Below are 16,698 nucleotides of genomic sequence, written 5' to 3'. Positions count from 1 at the left end.
ATATGGAGGGTCACCAAAAATGACAGGGAAACTAAGGCAGAGACTGACAGAGAAAACAGGTGAGACTGCGAATCAGCAGAAGTTACAGGAAGATGCAGTGAAAGGTATTTTTCCTATCTCAACCAACTGGGTGAATGACTTTGACAGTGGATTGCAACAACTCTAAGAAGTTGCTCCCAAAGGTTTCTCTCTCTCTCTCTTGCTTCACCACATATTTGTAGTCCTTTTCTTTTACTATATAAGTAGGAGGCCTATAGAAGCATCAAATGGATTGCACTGCCCGATCTCCAGGCCCCCTGACTTATATGAGAAATTGGTGTCTCAGTGACCATGCTCACTCTGATAGCAGGTAAGGAGAGGCAAAGAAACACCAGGATAAGGAAAATGAATAGTGAAGGAAAAAAAGAAAAAAAAAAAAAGATTAAAAGAGAGTCTCTTAAGAAAATTAAAATCAATACTCCAGAGAGGAGAGAGATAAAGGTGAAAGCCTGGATGGCATATATACCTACATTTATGGAAACAGGAAAACCTTGGGTGCAAGACAACAAAATTTTAGAATATGGAAAAGTCTCCAATGCAAAAATCCTGGAAACCTTGATGATACTATTACTTCTGTGCTGAGGTAAGGTTTAAGACATTGGACATAAGAAGAGCCATACAGTACAGAGGGTTGTTCAAATAAACTTTACAAAATTACTGCCAAGTGCCTGCTGAAGAAATCCTCACCTGCTTTAGCTGAACAAAGGTTAATGGGTAAGTGCTTTTCACTGGTCCTGCAGCTGACAGCCTGTCAAGAACCTCCACCACAGTGCCCACCTGCAGCATAGAAAAAGCAGATATATGAAGGACAGTAAATTTCAATCCAAACGTAACACCTTGCACATCCAGCCACCCACCTGCATTTGTCCAGAAAGCAAAAAAATCTTAAGCCCTTTCATCAACCTGACAGACACATTAACAATACAATAGAAAGAAACATGCTACAGGTGGAGCAATGTTTTTAAAATCCAGATGTTCTGAATTTGCTATGCATTCATAAAAATAAAAGTGACTTTTTATTGTTTAATGAGAACTAACCCAAGAGTTTCTCACAAAAGTTCTATAAACAAACACAACTGCTCTGGACAAGTAACACAAACCAACAATATTATTAAATTGTATTCAACTAGTTATAATCCAGCTAGGGAAAATGCCACTGATTTCCAGTGAGTTACTCTGGAATCATTCTGAGCTAAACAAGGATACTATTTGGTTCCATCAAGAGTTATGCAAGATTAATTTACCCTACTTAGTCTTAAATTATTTTTAAAACCCTAAGGCTGCAATTCAGTGTCACAGAGAAGTGGCTGGACTGGTTTTAGTGAAACTGGGAGCAAGGTTTAGGCTAGCTGCACGCATAAGTACCTTGCAAAACAAGTACTTACAAGTACAATTAAATTTATTTTCATTGCCATCAGCAATTTCCTTTTGTCATTATAGTTTCCTATCCATCTACAGTTCTTTCTCAAAGTCTGCTATCAGTCTGATGTTAGTCAAGATGTATACAATATGCCGGGCATCTTACAAGCTCAACAAATCAAGTGCTTTCAAAGTTTTCACACAAGGTGTCAGCCTGTTTCACTAGAAGTACTGTCACTGTTCAGTGGTAATTACACACCAGACATTCAAAATACTTCTTAAATGCAGATTGACTTTCAAATGCTCGAGAAAAATGTAAAAAATTAGGCATTTGAAGTAATGTAAAACTGTACACTATAAGTGCATTCACAGCAATACAAACTTCTGAGGCTACTTCAATAACAGAAGTACTGAATTTTTGCAGAGTGCACATGAAAGTCAGCAGTGCTGAAATATTAAACTAGATACTAAAATGTACATTACTTTGTGTGAATCCTGTATGTGACAGAAGTCAGTATGGATCATCTATGCACACAATTTCTTTAGTATAGTACTGGTTTTGGCTGCAAGTTAATTTTCTTCATAGCAGGTAGTATGGGGCTGTGTTTTGGATTTCTGCTGAAAACAGTCTGGATAGCACAGCAATGTTTTAGTTACCACCAAACGCTGCTTCCACAGAGTCAACATCTTTTCTGCTTCTCAGACTACCCCACCAGCAATCAGGCCAGAGGTGCATAAGAAGTTGGGAGAAGACAGTCAGGACAGCTGATCCCAACTGACCAAAGGGATATTCCAGACTATATGATGTCATGCTCAGCAATAAAAGCTGGGGAGGGAAAAAAGGAAGGGAGGAGATGTTTGGAGCGATGGTGTTTGTCTCACCAAGTAACCATGACGTGATGGAGCCCAGCTTTCCCGAGATGGCTGAATACCTGTCTGCTGAAGAGTAGTGGTGAATGAACTCCTTATTTCTTTGTGTACACAGTTTTTGCTTTACTTATTTAACTGTCTTTATCTCAGTTTTCACACTTTTACCTTTCTGATTCTCTCCCCCATCCCACTAGGGGAGAGTGAGCAAGCAGCTGCATGAGGCTTAGCTGTCCACCAGCGTTAAACCACAATGAGCACATACACATAAACCTAAATAGACTTTTGAAATTAGCTTATCTCAACTCTTTAAACAAAGAAGAAGAAAACAAAAAGAGGCCAAAACCATACAAAGGGTGATGCCATCACCACCTGGAGGCTGGGCCATCCTCACTAGTCCATAGCTAAGCATGTTCACCCTGGCAAGAAGGCTCTCAGTCAAATGATGGCTTGCAAAATTTTGATTAAAGTATTAATAGTTTGCTCTTACATTTTCAGTTTAAACATTGTAACTAAAATAATAATCAGCTTTCAAAGAGTAAAATTCTCCAAATGCTCTGGACTGTGTATGTGCCCCATTCCTTGTGCTCCTCTAAGGGCACCAGTCATGTCAAAGCAATATGCTGGACCTGACAGGCCATGGGAGAGACCGAACTGCTGGTTTTTGTACAACATCTGTGAAGCAAGAGACAAGAATTTTTGCACAGACACTGACAGAGTTGATTTAGGGAACTAAACAATCATATGAGCATGAATAGTCTTGGCTCCAGGTAGACAGTGAAATTAGAAATAAAGTAGTATTAAGACACCCATGGTCACTTGAATGAGCTACAAACTGGGAATAAGTGCTGCTTTGTGCCCTCTGAACTGAGTCCTGGCAGTTGCACATGTGCCTGTTTGACTTTTTTTAAAGTTCCTGCTACCAAGAGGGCTTCTGTTCTGAATACAAGTCAACCACATATCATCCACTCACGGACTGGGCTGGTAGATGCTCGTTTCTTTGAAACTTCAATGGATTATTTTTGTTCAGATTTCGCTTTTCAGTGGTGTGTTTAAAAAAAAAAAAAAGATCTGCTCTTGCTGCAAGTTCCTGATGACTGCTACTTAGTGGGCAAGCAGTATAACAGAAGCTTAACGGTGAATTTTAAAATTACAAATACTGTCAAGAATTTAAAAAGAATTCAACCTGTAAAACAACAGATGCCTACTATTAATAATGAAAAATAGCAATAATTTTTATCTTCAAAACCAAAGTGTAAGATCAAACATGAAAAAAAACAAGAAACAAAATAGCTCCAACAGGAACGATATCAACTACTGGCAGCATCCTGTTTACTTAACTTCTTTCTGTCTCCAACTCATATAAGTGTTACCTGCTACTTGCTATTGCTTGAGCTCTCCACATCCCAAGAACTGGAGACATGTCCAGAACCTAAGAGTCTGCAGGTTGCAGTGCTGGGACAGACATTTCCTTGTGACCAAGAACTCCTCAGGGCGCTTTTAAGTGGTGACCAGAAACTACCACCTGCTCCCAGGACACAAAGACACATTGCAGGCACCAAGATTCATTGATTTCCCTCTGGAAAGGGTGATGCCCACATTCTGGGGCTTAAGTCCCTACACACTGTCATCTTGCTCACATTTCTTGAGCCCATCTATTGCTGTTCTGTCTTTGTCAGCCCTCATTCCTTATCTTCAACACTTCTCTTTTGCATGTATGTAAGAAGACTTTTTCCTTATCACCTGCTTTCCTGTCCTCTGCTCTTCTGTAGCAATGTCAGTGTCCCCAGCATCTTTTAATAAATTACCTTTCTTTTTCCCCCCCACCCTGCAGAATTCTTTAATATAATTCAACAGTTCAAAATGAACAACTGCCTGATCAGAAAACCGCAGGGGAGGTTTTTTTGTTCGCTTGTTTGTAGTTTTATTTTTTACTTCTTTTCCCTCCCCAACTAGCCTGAATTCCTAAATTATTTTAATCAGGGGCAGCCTATTTGCAAACCTCCAAAACCAGCAAATATGACAGGCAGCACCACTAAAGGCAAAGATCTCTTTTCTTCAAATTTAGGTCCTGAGTAGCTGATCAGGTACTTGAGGACTGAATAGTCACAGAATATCTTGGGGTGGGGGGGAAGATTAGCCTGCTCTGGTTACATGCACCTCTGTAAATTACAGCATATGACTTCTGAAAATAATCTGGAGGCTCCTTTCCCTCTTGCTTTCCACAAAAGTGTTAAGGGAGTTGGTCCACTGTAGCAGATTCAATACTCTGCACAGCAGGCTGACTGCTGGACCTCGACTGCACAGTGAAGCTTCACATAGTGCTTTTTCAGCACTGTAACTGCAAAAGATATAGCTGGGAAGTTTACCGTTACCAAAGCTAAGTCTCATTATTTAGACTATTCCTTTTTTATATTCACCCCAACGCATTCAGGCTTCTCCATACAATGAGGTGCACCAGGCTTGGTCCCAGCAGGGGCTAGAGCACATGATGGAGTTGGGAGGACAGCTTTGGCTGGGAATGAACCCTCTGTGATTTGAGATTCATCCTGTGTTGCAGAGTAACCAAGCACAAGAAAAAACTGCTGCTGAAGTTAAGCTGCAAAAAGCAGCCTTCTTGCCATAAAACAATTCTAGAGGCCTTCAGTTCAGATGGCAGTGTCTGTATGGGTAGTGACAGGAACCTCACACCTGGCACTTCAGACATGCCATGTAGATTCCTGAAACTGCTGGGTGGAGACTCAGACACCTCCTCTCAAAAAAGCAAGAAGTCTAGAAGGTGAGAAGTTGCAGGAACAGAGCTTCCAGTACGATGACTGTGTCAAAGCTGCGACATTTGAGCAAGTTTAGTCATCTGACTCCTCCTTTGTAAGACAGGTGTGTGGGCCAGGAACCCTGCAGCATTCATTTCTTGAAGGCATGAAAGTTCATTGTTCTACTGAAATTGGACAGCCCTGTCTGCGAGCTGGGAACCACGAGAAGATGGGAGAGTCAAAAATCAGACTGATAGGCTCCCAAATGCTGGCAGCCTACGACAGCAGTAGAAGCAGTGGGTGTACTGATAACAGTATATTGTCAGTCACTACCAAACGTAAGATAGTTCAATGAAACCTCACATGGCAACCCCTGCCTTAAAAAGGTCTGAAGAGACTCAAAGGTTCCTGAAAATGATACAGATCTGTTTCAATTTCACTGGTGAATCACTTCTATATAAAAAGTATTTCTGCCCACCACTTGAGTGGGACGACTTGAAAACATCTGCAAAGCCTTATCACTACCAAATTCTGCAACATTTCAGCTGCCATGTGTAACAGATCAGATACGCTGCTGACTGGAAAGGTGGCTGCCAAATTAAAAGTACAGAGTCGAAGCACTATGAATTATAGTATCCAGCACATCAACTGCAGTAATCCTCCACCTCAAAACAACTTGTCTGTGCCCAGCAGAATCTATATAGACAAATTCATACCTGTTGTCTCTTCTGCCCGCCTTAAACCATCCTCTATCCTCACTGCAGGAACCTAGTTCTCAGCCATATTTCATAGAAAATTGTCACTGGTCCTAAAATGATGGTGCTGTGGACAAACCTCATCTACTTATGTGCTGACCAGTTACACCACTGTTGTCAGAAAGGATATGGCACGGGTTCTGCATGATTTTCCCTTGGCAGGAAATTAATTTAATTTCTCTCATCAGCCACAGATGTTCACAAACCTTGTAAGAAACTTCTCAATTAATTTGAAAGTCTTATTAATAAGTGTTCCATGTTTCAAAATGTAAACACCTAGGAATACTTAAGAGATGAATCTCAAGCTCTGCTCCGTCCTTCCTGAAAGGATGCTTTCAAGGTTTCCTCTTTATATTGTATGATATCCAGAGACTGCCATGACACCCTCAAACATTTTCTACTAAAAGCAAACATACAGCATTACAATAAGATACATGGTGTATTACTGATGTTAAATTACCTTCTGCAAGCGAACACTCCCGTATGCAAATTTGGGTGTTGTCGGAGGGATAAGACCTTCTGGTAACTGCTTATACTAGAAATGGAAGGAGGAAAAAAAAAAAACACACATAAAACTTAAATACAAACATGCTTTAAGTGAAACCTCACTTTGCACTTCACAACTTATAAAAGTAGAACTTCAGCTAAAAGTAGACAATCTCACTGTGCTAAAGGGTTACTGCTGCATCTAGTCTGACGTGATCACAAATGGAAAACGTTTTCTAATAACTACTCAACTCAAGGTAACAGTAAAAAGTACAGTGAACAAAGGTGCTGCCAAAGAATCACAGCACCCTTGGAGCCCTCCTGTGGCTAGAGCTCATGTTACTGTCTTCTACAACCCTGCAGCCATCTCCCCAATCCATGGGAGTTCGAGTTAACCTTTCCAAGTCTGCAGAGCAATGTTTCCACCTGATCCTTCCTTAGCAGCACTTCCCTATGGGAACTATTAGGCTCTCATGCCTTTCCTTTCCTTATGCTCCCCCACCACTGGCTAATCCATTACTGACTGGGCTGGTTTCTTTGAGAAGCAGGTCTTGCAACCACATCCTCCTCCACAGCTCCATGAACCCCTCGGGTCCCATTGTTAGCTTCCCTCTGGTCCTGGTCTAGACAACTGCCCAATCTATCACAGGAAAAAAAAGAAAAGGAAACACACTGACCGCCAGGCTATTTCCTGTCCTCTCTGTCTAGGAAGGAACACCTGAGATCAGCAGAGAGAAGGGGTGAAGGATTTCCACCACTTTCTTGGACACCTTTGAGGAATGGCAAGTCTAGAGAGTGGCTTTCTGCCCCATACCCTCACCACCTCCTTTCTGAGCCTACAACCTTATTTCCTCCTTGCCATCATCCCCTTCTCCCTTTCCTACCATCACTTGTCTCCTGTGATGTCCACTCCTCCCATCTGTTCTTTCATTTACTGAACATGGCCCTGTCTGCATGTTATAGGGGAAAAAAAAACTCTGCAGATGAGATACCCACATGATCAAGCAATCTAAGCCAACCTGTTAATTAATACACAAGCACAAACGACCACCCTTGTGAAGGCTGTCTTAATCTGCACATTCGGTGACTTCTGAGTGCTTACTTAGGCAGCTCCTAGGTTTGGGTTTATTTTTTTTTAAACAAAATTGGTGAGGGGCTGAAAGGGCATTTTTTCTTAAAGGGTTTTTACTTTGACTTCAGCTCGAAAGTTTTTGCACAAGGCATGATTTGATGGGCTTACACATGGTACATCCAGCACAAAACGCATGCTTAAAAGGTCATCTCTGAACCAAGATAAAGGGGGGTTTTTATTTATTTCTTTAGTTGGTCTATTGTTTTGTGGTTGGTTGGTTGTTTTTAAACAGACCACAGCAGTATAACTCCCAAAGCTCTCCAGTGAAATCTTGACTATGGACTGATGAAAGCCTAATTTATATTTCCAGTAACAAGTTCATTTCTTCCTCTCTGTATTTGAAAGTCATCAAGAAATTCAGGCTTAAAGAAAAGAAAAACAACGTTCACCCAAAAGAAAAAGTCAAAAGCAGGAAAGTTCAACCCAAACAGTAAAAATTAGAAAATGCTGTCAGCAATTGAAAAAAAGCTGTAGACTGAAACCTTTCTTCTTTATTGATGGAAACAGTAAAGGAAGATTATAATGTGTTGGCTTTGTAGCACAGCAAACATGTTGAATGCAGTCATTTGTTACAGGAAACTTAATTTCTTTTTTGTCAGGTCCACCTCAAACTGCAGCTGAGCGAGTAGACTGTTATGGGTTCAGAACTCATAGAAGAAACAGGAAAACTTCACTGAGATCCTATGGATATGGAAGGCAAGCGATAAATAAACCACATCAAAAAGAAGCTGTGCCATGACCCAACACACCTTAGGTTATACTGAACACTTCAGATCTTATCAAAGCTGTTTCAGTGCAGCAGAACACTACTTACATTTCAGATAGGGATCTTGCCTTGAAGAAAACAACTCAAAAACAGGAAGTTTGGGAATTTATCTGGTGAGAAAAGCTATATCAAGACAAGAGGCTTCCCTTGAATGACTATCAAAATTATCCCATCCATGGAATGCTTAGGAATAATGGAGAAATCGAAGAAAATTATCCACAGCAGGCCTTCCACATATACGGAGAAAAAGGCATGCTTGACCCTAGAGAAAGTGTAGTATAATTTTGGTACATCTACTCTCAGGAAAAAAACATCTTCTAGTGAATAGGAATGTTGCTGGCATGCAACAGGACAGCAAGTACAAGCCTGAGCCTTGGGATTCCCATGGACTCTGTTTCTAAGCCTCGTCGGAACGGTCTCCAATGCAAGGCTATTCAAAATCCCAGATGCAGTTTCCATGTGTCACTTCGATCTCCGGTTTGTAGAGTTACTGTGCATTTTTACAGCAAAGGCAAATCTGTTCACACCCACTAGTAGCTACTGTTTGTGGCATCACAAAAACAAGATGTGTTCATTTGGATAAGCACATTCCTTCTGACAGAGGCCCAAAACCACAACATGAAGTTTAGGACAGAAACAGCCAAAGCACTAAGCTTCAGTGCATATCAGGCTAACATTGAGTGATGAGCCCAAGTTGACTGAACAGCTGATCAATACCACAAGGGTAAAGCTTTGTTCCCTCCTCCTCCATTTCTACTCCCAGCAAAAGCTTTTCTGCCTCCCTCTGCTCCCCTTGTGCCTGCGCTGGTTCTCATCTGACTGAGCCAGCCAGACCAGCTCACTGACCTTGAGTCAAAAGAAAACAAATGCAGCAAAAAGGGAGAGCTGAATCATGTCAGTGTCAGACCTGCACCTGTATCCCCAGCTCTGAAAGGAAGGAGGGAGCCATCAGGACAGAAAGGATAGCCAGAGAGCTGCAGCGGTTAGGCTGGCCTATTTGCCTTGTTCTACTTTACTTCCCTCACCTGCAGAAAACGCTAAATTCAGAAGTAACTTATACCAACACAAAAGCAAGAGAGTTTGCAGTATATCAGGTATGCTTCAAAAAACCATTCTAAACATGTCCTAGGGACACTCACCATACCAATGACTTCCCTCAAGGCAAAATATTTTTCTGTCAGATCCCCCGCTTCACTCAGTGGAGCATCATAGTCATAACTAGTGGGCTGTGGCGCATAGGGCATATTAGCACCTAAAGGAGGGGGAGTGGGGAAAAAAAGCAACAGAAACAGTGAAAGAGTTGGGTTTTTTCCCAGAGCTATCAGCTTTCAGAATTCTTTCCTGTCACAGCCAGACTCTGCTACAGTTTGAGATTCGATGTAGGCTTTGGGATTGGCATACAGAAACTATTTCTGATGGAGGACACTGTCCTCCTGAGCTCACACTGCTCTATTATACAGTCTTCAGAAATACTCTGAAGGGAAACAAATTTATCCATGTTTCCACTGTTTCACAGGACTGAGTGAAGCAGAAGTAACCTTTGCAAGGATAAATACCATGTGGCTTTAGTACAACATGCCAGCAATAGACAGAGAACAGCTAGTGCAGTCACCTTTTGCCATGTGAAAGCAGGCATAGCTTATTCTCTCACAGAATACACTACTAGACAGTTTATAAACAGCTCCCGTACATCATTAGTACTACTTAAATAATTTCTTACCATTCCAATAGGCAAAGTTAGTCCCACCTATAAACATGTACCTAAAAAGGGAAACAAAACATCCACTTAAATCAGATTTGCTGAATTAGGAAAATTAACCCCCCCCAAATTAATCTCTACTAAACACACTTACAGGTTAACATTAGCACCACATGCCAGGATTTCATTAAGTGTTTTAGCTATAGTTTCTGTGGACACAACAGAATGACGGTGCCCCCAGTGATCCAACCATCCCGTATAAAACTCAGAATTAACCTGAAAGGAGGAAGGACAAAAGAGGAAGGGAAAACATGAAGCAGGCACAAGAGCAGAATACAATGTGATTTAAGGTTACTAACTCTAAGTGGGAAGGAAAAAAGGCACCTTGACTCATTTGAGCCGTTTTTAAACCACTATAAATACAGTAAAGAATACACTAAGACAGTCCTTTTCAGCAAATTAGTGGTCAAAGAAATCGAAGGACTGTTTCAATACTTTTATAGGGACCCTCTGAAGATCATTGCTTAAGTACCCAAGAACATGGATTTCCTTGGAACCTGTCAATATGAACGTGTTTCAGATGCTTAGCATTCAAATAAATGATGGAAGCAATAAAATCTCTGAATAACAGCATATATAGACTAGATGCAATGAAAATAAATCTTTCAAGTATTCAAATGACATTCTAAACAATTTCACAGCACAGAGATAATCTTGCACCCTCAGTGGGCTTTCTCCTTCTATCAAAATGGCTTCCAGTGATATTGCATCCCATTATAGCTTGTGTAAAACCTCTAGGGCAGCTGAAAACAGGAAGCAACTTCTAACCTGCCCTTTTAATGTTGCTTTTAACCTCCACCCACACATGTACCTCACTAACTCAACTAATCATACTGTTTCCGCTGCTTTGTAAACATTTGTCTTAACAAGGAAAAATACTGAAACTAAATCAATACCTTTTGAGACCAAAACAGTATTTGCAGAACAGCAGTTAAAGTGGATTTGACAAACACACACAAGCTCATCTATTCAGTTTTTCTGACTGACTTGGAAATTATGTCTTTGTAAACACATCCCTAAAACCGTCCAATACACTTGCTAACTCCTCTCGTGTTAACTACTACAAGATTAGGAATGATACAAGAAATTTAAGTGAAAAGACATACCAAAGGGCCTCTAGGTTCACTGCCTCTTTGAGCTAAAAATGCTGCTGTGACATTGCCACCTATAAGCAGACAGAAATAAAAGTGAGTTGCTACATCCATGACTTTTCCAGTCCTTCATTTTGCTGAAATAGGTGTCTTATCTCCTTTCCAACATCTAGCAAAAACCCAGACAAGAAAGTTACTTCAGAAAACATGAGAATCAGTACTTTTGATTCTAGTGCTTAAGTCGCAGAACTTATTTTAAATATATACATACACGTATGCACAAATGTATGTTTTGCTTTTTAGATACATGTTCTGAAAAATCCAGCTTTTCTCAGGAATTACATCCTGGCATCAAAAAGTCTGAGATGTGTCAGAATTGCTACTGGGAAAGTCAAGGCCTGGGGTTGTGGTACCAAGGCTATGGGGAAAAACAGAAGCCAGACAGCCTCTGGACAGGAGTTTCACTTCTGATCACTCCCAGTGGCTCAAGCCAGAGGGACTGGAAATAACTACTTCCAAGAGTAGCTCACCATCTCATAAATGATACATGTGAAGGAGTTCACAATTTCAATCTACTTATAAGAAGGCAGATTCTTGCTAGGCACATATTTTTGGCAGTAGAAGGAATAATGTATGAAAAAGGCTACATTAAAAAAAAAAAAAACAACATGGAAAGATCTATCTTGGAGTGGTTTTTGTGCCTTAAACTGATTTTTCCAAGTCTGTGCAGTATACAAACATTTACATCATTAACCCTCCTCTTCTATCTAAAGGGCATCTTCTGAACACAGTGTGGTTGCTTATCCATTCTTCATTCCTATATCACAGTTAATTGTGGCAGTGTGCACATTTCTCAGCAGTAATATTTTTCCGGTAACCAGTGGCTTAAAAATAAATTAACTATGAGGGCTGGATTCTGAGATAGACAGAGGATGTTAAAAACAAACCAAACCAAAATCAACAAAAAAACTAACAACAAAAAACACAAAAACCCACCACATGCATCAAAAAGAAATTTAAAAAATAATTAAAAATCAAATCAATGCCAACTATTACTGCTAATTTTTAGAGGATATGCACTATGAGCAGTGTAAATTGTTTATTCTTGATTTCATGATGCAAAGAAGTGATTATGACTCTCTAGCTGGATACTTGTGGGTGGTACTTGTACGTTCAGTAGTACATCAAATATACATAAATGCTAGGGAGTTAGACTTGATGATCCTTATGGGTCCCTTCAAACTTGAGATATTCTATGATATCATGATACTATGACCTCATTTAAACAAAGCTGTCAGGTTTGTCAAGCAGTCAGGAGAATTTGTCCTGCCACAAACACAACAGAATTTTTCATAACAAACCACAGTTTCCAACCTGGGGCAAAGTCCACTGTTGCATAAAGACCCTGAAGAGCTCCACATCTCAAGTGAAACTGGCTTGCACCATCAGTTGTGAACAGCACCACCTCATCCCCAAGATGCTGGCGGAAGAGCTTCAGAAGGAAACGCAGATAGTCATAGTCGCAAGCGAAGTAGCTTCCATACTCATTCTCTACCTGTGCAGTAAAAGCAAATCAGTAAAGTAGTGGCCAGCTTCAGTCTGCATCTGACACCAAGAATGGAAAGCACAAATCAAACTGTCCTCTTCCTTTGACAGCAGTGCTGAAAATGTCATTTTAACTCCAGACCTGAGGAATAAGAGAAGATAACACTTCTAGGCACTCATTCCTCTCACCTGTATCTTAGGGTGGACCAGTCATTCTGTGGAGATATGTAGTTTTCCTACCAAAAAAAAATCACTCTCCACATAAAATCGCTACCCTAGCTACCTAGCAACAGTGATCAAAACACAGTTTGTATTAAAAAATTGAGAGCTACAACCCACCTCCCAAGCAGAATAATAAAACTATAGAACAGGTTATGACATGATCAAAACTGCAGCAGAATTGGACCTCCAGAACAGAGACACCTTTAAGAGACACACATGACCAGCAAAGCCCTGCAACGGACTCAAAGGACTGAGGTGAAAAGGACAACCCTGCTGCTACTGAGAGGTACATATCTTGCCCTCTTCTCAAGGGATGGACTTTCAAGCTCCAGATCCAATGCCATGCACACCTGAAGGTTACTTCTGACACTCCTGTTATAAGCATCTTATTTCTGACAAGGAATAATTTTGCCCAGTGCTTTTACTCAATAGACATATTGAGTAAAGAGCAATGATTTGGGGTATATTATAAGAAGGGTCCCCAACCATTGAGTCTAAAAAGAAAAGTATTAAAACAAAGCTTTTGTTATGGTCAAATACTAAGAATACAAAACAGCCACCACTGCACATCTAGAAGGAGTTTAAGGGAGAAGAAGCTAGAGAGCAGCTACTCACTATGAACACACAACATCGTGTCCTGAAACATTTACAGCTTAAGTTAGATGCTAAGAACTAAAGAGACTAATTTTTGAGGCTGTTTTTGTCACAAGCTTTAGGCTCACTTCATGTTGCCTTTGCTTCTATCTGCAGGTATCCTTATTTGCCTTTTTCCTGTCAGAGGGTTTCAGGTCATTGTAATATATTGTGGCTTTATGTGAGACTGGAATGAAACTCGGATCTAAAAAGCCCCACAGGTTTCCTCTATTGCTTCTTATAGTTTTGGGAAACAACTTTGACAGAGCAGACGAGTGCTTTCTGCATTCTGGAAACAGTGCATTCAGTTCTTTAGGATAAGGGATTTCATCAGAATATTTCAGCTACCTGAAACTGTTATGGAACATGTGACATTACCACGCAACACCCATGGAGTGTCTGCAAGAGCAACATAAGCATCCATGCTGCTTGGGTTCATTTGATTTTCAGGAAGTTACCTGCACCATGATGACAGGACCTCCATTTTGATAGAGGTGAGGCCTCATCTTTGGCAAAAGGACACCCATCCATTTCTCCACTGCTGCCAGGTAATCTGTGATACACAAAGTATAAATGTTTCACTTTTCCGCTTTTTTCTAGTTTTTGTTTTAAATTATATATGGGTAGTCTTTACCTAGTGTCCTTAATATGTAAATTACAACAGAAGAGCATTTAATAAAGTGATGTGCTCCCATACTTGTTCATAAATGCCAGCTTCCAGTACACTTTACTAAAAAATAAAACATTTAAACACTGACGAACTTTGAAAATCACCACAGAGACTTCAATGTCTCACACATGTCATCCTAATGCATTTCTACAGGAAAACAAATTTGAATGTTGCTATGTGTACTATTTTTTTTTTTAATAGATAACTTATCCCACACTAAGCAGAACTGAAATCAGATACGATATATATCTTTGTCCCCTAACATGCACTCCAGTAAGCACATTAATCTCCTGTGTCACCCCATCCATGCATGTCTGGACCACGACCAGGTAGCATACAGGAATGTCGTAACAAATTCTGGAATTACATGCACACTGACCAGCCAGGAAACACCCCCACAACGAGTGGCCAGTTCGCCGCTGAAAGACTCAAAGCTGCGAGCTACCTGTCTTCTCCTCAGTGGTGGCAATAATTTATCTCTTGGCACCAATTTTCACTAAATTTGTCAATACCTTGGAAATTTTCTGCCCTCCTTTGTTCATTCTGTATACTTCTCGAATGCACACTTCTAATTTAAAGTACTGAAGGTTTCGCTCCTAAGATTACACGATATTTCACATTTCAGCATAAGTTATGGTCTCAAACAGCAAGTAACCTTGCTGCTAAAGTGTATTTTTGCTAGTCCTCTTTGGTGCCTCTACCTGAATCAGAAGACCTGAGAACAATAGATTTCTTCTCCAGTAGCCATGCAGGAAGACCTCCCTGAGAAAAGAAAGAATATCACTTCAGTGACCATTTTTATTAAATGTAAGAAGAATTTAGGCATTTACAAAACATATACTGAGAGCTGAAGCTTGATTTTCTAGAAATAATAATTCCAAATGAAAAAAGAAATACAAATTAAGCTTGCATTGTAAGAAGTCACTTAAGATGCGTGGATTTTAACACACTAAACCAAGAGTCTTGTCCAAGGACACAAGAAGTATGTTCAGCTACTTTAAGACAAAAATACTTGCATTAGATTTACCCTAGAAATGAGATAACTGTTACAAAAGGCTGTACCATGTCCCATTCTGCACAGATGTAAGGTCCAGCTCTCAGGATAACCAGCAAACCAGTGTCATTAGCAAGCTGCAGGAAGTGTTCCAGATCTTTATCACCAGAAAAATCATACACACCCATCTGGGTTTCATGGTAGTTCCATGGCACATACCTATGAAGAGAGAAAATGACCCTCCATTAGGAATCATAGAATGGTTCAGATTGGAAGGGACCTTCAAAAGTCATCTATTCCAATCCCCCTGCCACGAGCAGGGACATCTTCAACTAGATCAGGTTGCTCAGAGCCCCGTCCAGCGTGGCCTGGAATGTTTCCAGGGATGGGGTATCTACCACCTCTCTGGGCAACCTGGGCCAGTGTTTCACCACCATCTTTGTAAAAATTTCTTCCTCATGCCTAACCTGAATCTCCTCTCCTTTAGTTTAGAACAATCACCCCTTGTCCTGTTATAACAGGCCCTTCTAGAAAGTCTGTCCCCATCTTTCTTACAGGCCCCTTTTAAGTACTGAAAGGCTGCAATATGGTCTCCCCCAGAGCCTTCTCTTCTCCAGGCTGAACAACCCCAACTCTCTCAGTCTGTCCTCACGGCAGAGGTGTTCCAGCCCTCTGATCATTTTTGCAGCCTCCTCTGGACCCTCTCCAACAGGAAACCGAGACTAAACCAGAAATATGAATAACAACTGTTTGCACCACATGCCTCAGAGATCTGTAATACTGAACTGGTCTTCGGATCAGTAAAATACAAGAATAACTCCAGGGCCTTTCTTCTGTCTAAGCCTCAAATGATGTTGCATCTAGGTCCTGAATACTTTCATTGACCAGACCAATGCAGGTTCTGGAAAGTCAGCATGGGAAGAATGGTCAAGATAGAGGATGATAAGGTGCCCAGGAGCCTGGACAAAGTAAAATCTCGTTTCAACTAAGCAATAAAACACCCAAACAGATGACCATTCGTGAGAACATTTCTCTGCTACTTACAGAACCTGAGAAACCACAACCTCACCACAGAACACCTCATGCAAGATAAAAAACACACGCTTGGTTGTAAGGCAACAAGCAAACATGTTACCTACCAACTTCTATGTGTAATGCTGTGTCTTATGGCCCATGCTTGACAACCATGAGAGTTTTGGCTTGGGACAGTACTAAGTGGCATTCACAGAAAAGACAGACATTAAAATTAGGATGAGTACAGACTGAGCAAGGATTCAAGAGAATGGGAAAACTCACTCTCCAAGTGTTTACTTCTTTGTACATAGCTTTGTAATTTCTCTAAGAGAACTGTTGCCACTGTTCCAGTGAGGACAAATTTGAGAAAAAAATTGTCAAACAAAAACCATGGTTAGTGAAGCAAAGATCCTCTCAAGCAACAGTTTTGTTTTGTTTTTTTTTTTACTGTCAGTGTGTGTTTCTATGTTCCAGCATTAATTTTGTAAGAACTACCCAAGAGGGAAAGTTCAGAAAACACTGCTCTCAGAAAGCAAGAAATACAGGAACCCTCACGTGAGCACACTACCAAAGTAGCCACAATCAGACATATATGCACATAAACATCAAGCAG

At 40.6% G+C, this 16,698-nt stretch overlaps 1 protein-coding gene across 2 annotated transcripts in view; it reads right to left on the bottom strand.

Annotated features, from left to right (window-relative positions):
- GLB1 (galactosidase beta 1) overlaps window positions 1–16,698 on the bottom strand; it is a 48,984-nt gene that overhangs the window by 14,026 nt on the left and 18,260 nt on the right. For both annotated transcript variants that reach the window (XM_080338774.1, XM_080338775.1), the window contains exons 3-12: window positions 15,140–15,290; window positions 14,779–14,839; window positions 13,866–13,960; window positions 12,382–12,562; window positions 11,023–11,081; window positions 10,011–10,132; window positions 9,878–9,918; window positions 9,297–9,409; window positions 6,234–6,308; window positions 727–816 (exon numbers count right to left, since the gene is read on the bottom strand). In XM_080338774.1, the coding sequence (XP_080194900.1) occupies window positions 727–816; window positions 6,234–6,308; window positions 9,297–9,409; window positions 9,878–9,918; window positions 10,011–10,132; window positions 11,023–11,081; window positions 12,382–12,562; window positions 13,866–13,960; window positions 14,779–14,839; window positions 15,140–15,290 (988 nt within the window). The remainder of the gene's footprint in view (window positions 1–726; window positions 817–6,233; window positions 6,309–9,296; window positions 9,410–9,877; window positions 9,919–10,010; window positions 10,133–11,022; window positions 11,082–12,381; window positions 12,563–13,865; window positions 13,961–14,778; window positions 14,840–15,139; window positions 15,291–16,698) is intronic.

Source organism: Nesoenas mayeri (genome assembly GCF_963082525.1).
Source record: "Nesoenas mayeri genome assembly, chromosome: 2".
Lineage (NCBI taxonomy): Eukaryota > Metazoa > Chordata > Aves > Columbiformes > Columbidae > Nesoenas > Nesoenas mayeri.
The sequence above is the reverse complement of the archived record's forward strand: the minus strand, read 5'-3'. Positions and strand labels throughout refer to the sequence as shown.